This window comes from Hylobates moloch, unplaced genomic scaffold, assembly GCF_009828535.3.
Source record: "Hylobates moloch isolate HMO894 unplaced genomic scaffold, HMol_V3 SCAFFOLD_10, whole genome shotgun sequence".
Taxonomy (NCBI): domain Eukaryota; kingdom Metazoa; phylum Chordata; class Mammalia; order Primates; family Hylobatidae; genus Hylobates; species Hylobates moloch.
In genome coordinates, this window is record NW_026652285.1 from 12,825,185 (window position 1) to 12,831,017 (window position 5,833).

General features: G+C 42.2%; 1 protein-coding gene and 1 pseudogene across 4 annotated transcripts in view; one reads left to right on the plus strand and one right to left on the minus strand.

Moving 5' to 3' along the window:
* The window catches only part of LOC116474324 (uncharacterized), a 28,862-nt pseudogene that overhangs the window by 7,913 nt on the left and 15,116 nt on the right, over nucleotides 1–5,833 (plus strand). For 2 of the 3 annotated variants that reach the window (XR_009215439.1, XR_009215440.1), the window contains exon 4: nucleotides 3,779–5,029. The exons of the other annotated variant lie outside the window; for it this stretch is intronic. The product of XR_009215439.1 is annotated as an uncharacterized LOC116474324, transcript variant X2 (transcript). Of the gene's footprint in view, nucleotides 1–3,778; nucleotides 5,030–5,833 lie in introns of those variants that run through there. 3 annotated transcript variants of the gene reach the window in all.
* Nucleotides 2,451–5,833, minus strand: part of LOC116474516 (leucine-rich repeat-containing protein 37B-like) — a 26,683-nt gene continuing 23,300 nt past the window's right edge. Inside the window, exon 5 of the mRNA XM_032163021.2 lies at nucleotides 2,451–3,100. Coding sequence (XP_032018912.1) covers nucleotides 2,995–3,100 — 106 coding nt within the window. The 3' untranslated portion in view covers nucleotides 2,451–2,994. The remainder of the gene's footprint in view (nucleotides 3,101–5,833) is intronic.

Genomic DNA, 5,833 nt, shown 5'->3' on the forward strand with positions numbered 1-5,833 from the left:
CCAAACCACAATGAGATGCCACTTCACATTCACTAGCATGGCTGTAATTGTTTAAAAGAAATGAATATAAAAAATGTTGGGGAGGATTTGGGGAAATTGCAACCATTACATATTGTTAGCGAGAAAGTCAAACTGTGTAACACTGTGGAAAATACTTTGGCAGTTACTCAAAAAGTTAAACTTAGAGCTACTCTATGACCCAGTAATTCTATTCATACATATATAGTCAAAAGAATTGCAAACAAATAGTCATGCAGAAACGCATACACATATGTATACAGCAGCATTATTCTCAATGACCAAAAGGTGGAAACAACCTACATGTGCATTAACTGATGAATGGATAACGCAAATGTGATTGATCTATGTAACAGATATATTATTCAGCTTTGAAAGGCAGGAAATTCTGACGCATGTTACAACATGGAGAACCCTTGAGGGCATTATGCTAAGTGAAGTAAACCAGTCACTAAAGGACAAATACTGTGTGATTCCACTCATATGAGATACTTAGAGTGGTCAGATTCATAAAGACAGAAAGTAGAAGGGTGGTTACCATGGTCTGGGAGAAGGAGAGAATGGGGAGCTAGTGTTTAATAGGTACAGAGTTTCAATTTGGGAAGATGAAAAAGTTCTGGAGATTTGTTGTACGACAGTGTGAATATACTCAACACTACAGAATTGTACACTTAAAAGTGGTTAGAGACAATCAGGTGTGGTAGCTCTTGCCAGTAATACCAGCACTTTGGGAGGCCGAGGTGGGAGGATCCCTTGAGTCCAGGAGTTCAAGACCAGCCTGGGCAACATAGCGAAATCCTGTCTCTACAAACAATGCAAAAATTAGCCAGGTTTGGTGGTGTGTGCCTGTGGTGCCAGTTACTTGTGAGACTGAGGTGGGAGGATCACCTGAGCCCCGGGGAGGTTGAGGTTGCAGTGAGTCGTGATCACACCACTGCACTCCAGCTGGGAAGACAGAGTGAGACCCTGTCTCAAAAAGAAGGTGGGGGCTAACATGGCGAAACCCCGTCTCTACTAAAAACACACAAAAAAATTAGCTTGGTGTGGTGGCGGGCACCTGTAGCCCCAGCTACTCGGGAGGCTGAGGCAGGAGAATGGCGTGAACCCAGGAGGTGGAGCTTGCAGTGAGCCGAGATCACACCACTGCACTCCAGCCTGGGCGACTGAGCAAGATTCTGTCTCAAAAAAAAAAAAAAAAAAGGTGGGGAGAGGGGGCAGTGGTCAGAGTGTAAATCTTACGTTATGCCTACTTTACCACAATTTTTAAAAATTGTTTGAAGCCACACACAAAAGTCTTATTTAGTGAAATCATGTATTGTATGATTTCATTTATATGAAATGTCCAAAATGGGCAAATTCATAGGAAGTAAGTAAATACTTGACAGGAAATTGGAGAGGAAATGGGGAGTAGGGCCATTGATTCTGGGGCTTCTTTCTGGGGTGATGAAAATATTCTGGAATTAAATAGTGGTGATGGCTGTACAGCCTTGTGAATACTATACTAAAACCCACTAAATTCTGCACTTATTTAAAAGGGTGAGTTTGTGGTATATAAATTATATCTCAAAAATTAATAAAAAGGAGTGGTATGAGGAATTGGGAAAACATATACACATATATACACACACACACATATATATACACATATATATGTGCCTTAACTCTAATCAGTTCCCTTTGTCCTTTCTGCAACAAAGTTATACCCAACTGATACTATAAGGTGTCCAGTCCAGATCTATCTCTATCTCTCTCTCTCTCTCTCTCTCTCTCTCTCTATATATATATATATATATATGTATCTTTCCAGAAAAATATGCAAAATGGCTTGGTGAATTTTCTTTTTGATTTTAACACAACATTTTTTTGGCCAGTTGTGGTGACTCACACCTGTAATCCCAGCACTTTGGGAGGCCGAGGAGGGTGGATCACCGTAACCCAGGAATTCAAGACCAGCCTGGGCAAGGTATTGAGACCCCTTCTTTACAAAAAATACAAAAATTAGCCAGGCTTGGTGGCATGTGCCTGTAGTTCCAGTTACTTGAGAAGCTGAGGCAGGAGGATTGCTTGAGCCTGGGAGGCAGAGGTTGCAGTGAGCCAAGATTGCACCACTGCACTCCAGCCTGGGTGACAGAGCCAAACCTTGCTTCAAAAAAAAAAAAAAAAAAATCTAGCCTCACAGTAGCTTATGCCTGTAATCCCAACACTTTGGGAGGCCTTTATAGCAGGAGGATGCCTTGAGCCCGGGAGTTTGAGGCTGCAGTGGGCTATGATTATGCGATTGATTGCACTCCAGCTTGGGAGACAGAAACAGACCTTGTCACAAAAATAAATTTTTTTTCTTTTTTTTCTTTGCTTTCTTCCTTTTTTTTTTTTTTTTTTTTAAAGACAGGGTCTCACTCTTTCAACCTGTCACCCAGGTTGGGGTATAACAGCTCAACCTCAGCTCACTGCAACCTCCACCTCCCAGGTTCAAGCGATACTCCCACCTCAGCCTACCAAGTAGCTAGGACTACAAGTGCACATCACCACGCCTGGCTCATGTTTTTTGTGTATTTTTTGTAGACATTGGGGGTTTTGTCATGTTGACCATTTTTTTTTTTTGTAGAGATGGGGGTTTTGTCATGTTGCCTGAACTCCTTGGGCTCAAGCGATCCACCCACTTCAGCCTCCCAAAGTGCTGGGATTACAGGTGTGAGCCATTGTGCTCGGCCAATTTTTTCCTTTTACTGTGTCTGTGGTTCCACAACTTCCTTTTTGCCTGTTCTTTATGGACGTTCTACTTCATTTGGACTCTGCTTAGATTGGCCTAGTTTTCTCTTTAGTCGAATCTTCAGGAACCAATTTGTTACCATTAAAAATGATCTAACAAGCTTTATTTTTATTGTTAAAAATCCTCGTTTTGAGGAACATAACCACAAAGTAAAGAATGTTTTCATTGATTTAACCAGTAAAAAAACAATACTTAATAATAAAATTTTAAAAACGTGGCTCCAGGCCATCCAGATGCCTTAACTTGGGCTCAGGGGCCTGACACTGATGAGTCTTCTTTATCTTCCTCTGATGCCCTTTTGTGCAAATGAATCTGTTTTGGAAGAAAACACAATTAAGATTATCTATCACAACAACCACTATCTCCAAATCTGTATTCATTCCTTTTATTCATTTTAAGTCTCATCTACCCGATGAAGATAACTTTTTTGAAGACAGGAATTGTATGCTGTTTAACAGTGCTTTGATTCTTCCACAGTTCAGTCATCCTTGCTATCTTGCAGGGGACTGGTTCTAGGATACCGCTCCCCCCACACCATAGCAGAATCTGTGGATGCTCAATCCCTTACATATAATGGTGCAGTGTTTGCATATAACCCACACCCCCCCATATACTTTATTTATTTACTTACTTAGAGACAGGATCACCCTCTGTCACTCAGGCTGGAGTGCAGTGTCACAGTCACAGCTCACTGCAGCCTCAACCTCCTGGGCTCCAGTGATCTGCCCACCTCAGCCTCTTGAGTAGCTGGGACTACAGGTGCATACCACCACACTGGCTAATTTTTTTATTTTTATTAAAGACAAGGTCGCACTATGCTGCCCAGGTTGTTCTCCCAAAGTGTTGGGATTACAAGTGTGAGTCACCGTGCCTGGTCCCATGTACTTTAAGTCATCACTAATAAAATGTATAGATATTGTATAACAGGCAACAGTTGTTATACTGTACTTTCTATTTGTATTTTTATTGTTTCTTTTTTCAAATATTCAGCCTCATCTAGTTGAATCTGAAGATGTGGACCTGCTGATGAACAGGGCTGACTGTATCTAACTTAGGGTCTTGCATGCAGCTGGCACTTAATGCATTTTATTGACTGTTTTAGCTAACATTCAACGGACAATTCCTAATTTAAAAAACTCTTAAAAGTATGAAAAAAAGGAAACCTGCTCTAAAGTGGCAGGAAAAGCAGACTGGGCAACATAGCGAGATCTTGTCTCTAGAACAAAAGTTTTAAAATTCGCTGCCTGCCTGTAGTCCCAGCCACTCTGGAAGCTGAGGCAGGAGGATCCCTTAAGCCCAGGAGTTTGAGGTTACAGTGAGCTAGATCACACCATTGCTCTCCAGTCTGGGTGACAACAAGGCCCTGAGAAAGAAAAACAAAGGAAAGGAAGGAAAGAGAGTAAGTATTGAAAAGGAAGAGACAAAACTATCATTATTTGCATATAAAATAATAAATGTTAGCCAAAGAAGCCTAAGAGAATCAACTAAGATTTTACTGGAAGTAATATGAGAATTCAGTATGGTGGCTAGAAACAAAATCAAGAGAGCAGCACACAAACCTCAAATACTTTTCAGATGTGCCACCAATAACTAACTAGAAAATGGAAGAAAGATCCCATTTACAATGGCAATACAAATGTCGGAAGTATTTAGGAACAAAACTACAAAGATCTGTTATCTAACAAAAGACGTGTAAGATCTATATGATGGAAACCCCAAAACTCTTCTGAAAGACATTAACAAGACATGAATACATGACATGAAATACGGTGTTTCTAGAATGTTGTACAGATGTCAATTCTCAAATTAATCTACAAATTTAAGGTAATCCTATTCAAATCCCAAGATAGTTTTCAGTGGTGGCTGTTTTTGAGACCGGGTCTCACTCTGTTGCCCAGGCTAGAGTGCAGTGGTATGACCACAGCTCACTGTATCCTCGACCTCCCAGGCTCAAGCGATCCTCCCACTTCAGCCTCTGAAGTCTTTCATATGGTGTCCAAGAAATGGGGACAAATCTCACAAAGGGACTAGGCTCAGGAGGGCTGGAATATTCAGGGAAGTTTCTTTTTTTGAGGCAGAGTCTCGCTCTGTCCCCCAGGCTGGAGTGCAGTGGCCCGATCTTGGCTCACTGCATGCTCCACCTCCCAGGTTCACGCCATTCTCCTGCCTCAGCCTCACAAGTAGCTGGGACTACACGTGCCTCCCACCACACCCAGCTAATTTTTTTGTATTTTTAGTAGAGACGGGGTTTCACCATGTTAACCAGGATGGTCTCGATCTCCTGACCTCGTGATCCACCTGCCTTGGCCTCCCAAAGTGCTGGGATTACAGGCATGAGCCACCGCGCCCGGCCTAAAGCACTCTTAAAACTCAATAATAACCAATTTCCAATGGGATTACAGGGAAAAAAACCTCAATAAAAATATTAATCTCCAATTAAAATATGGGAATAGATTTGAACGGTATAGTAAAGAAGATATTTGCACATGAACATTCAACATCACTAGCTATTAAATGCAAATTAAAACCACAATGAGATTCCACTGCACATCTAGCAGTAGAAAGGTGAACATTTCTTTAAAAACTCAAATATAAGAATCTGCTGGGCTGGGCCATGCATGGTGGCTCACGCCTGTAATCCCAGCACTTTGGGAGGCCAAGGCAGGTGGATCAAGTGAGGCCAGGAGTTTGAGACCAGCCTGGCCAACAAGACGAAACCCCATCTCTACTAAAAATATAAAAATTAGCTGGGCATGGTGGTGTGTGGCTATAATCCCAGTTACTCAGGAGGCTGAGGGAGGAGAATCGCTTGAACCTGGGAGGCCGAGGTTGCAGTGAGCTGAGATCTTGCTGCTTCACTCCAGCAATGACTCTGTCTCAAAAGAACATCTGCTGGGCCCGACATGGTGGCTTACGCCTGTAACCAGAGCACTTTGGGAGGCCAGGGGGTGTGGATCAGTTGAGGTCAGGAGTTCAAGACCAGCCTGGCCAACATGGCGAAATCCTGTCTCTACTAAAAATATAAAAATTAGCTGGGTGTGGTGG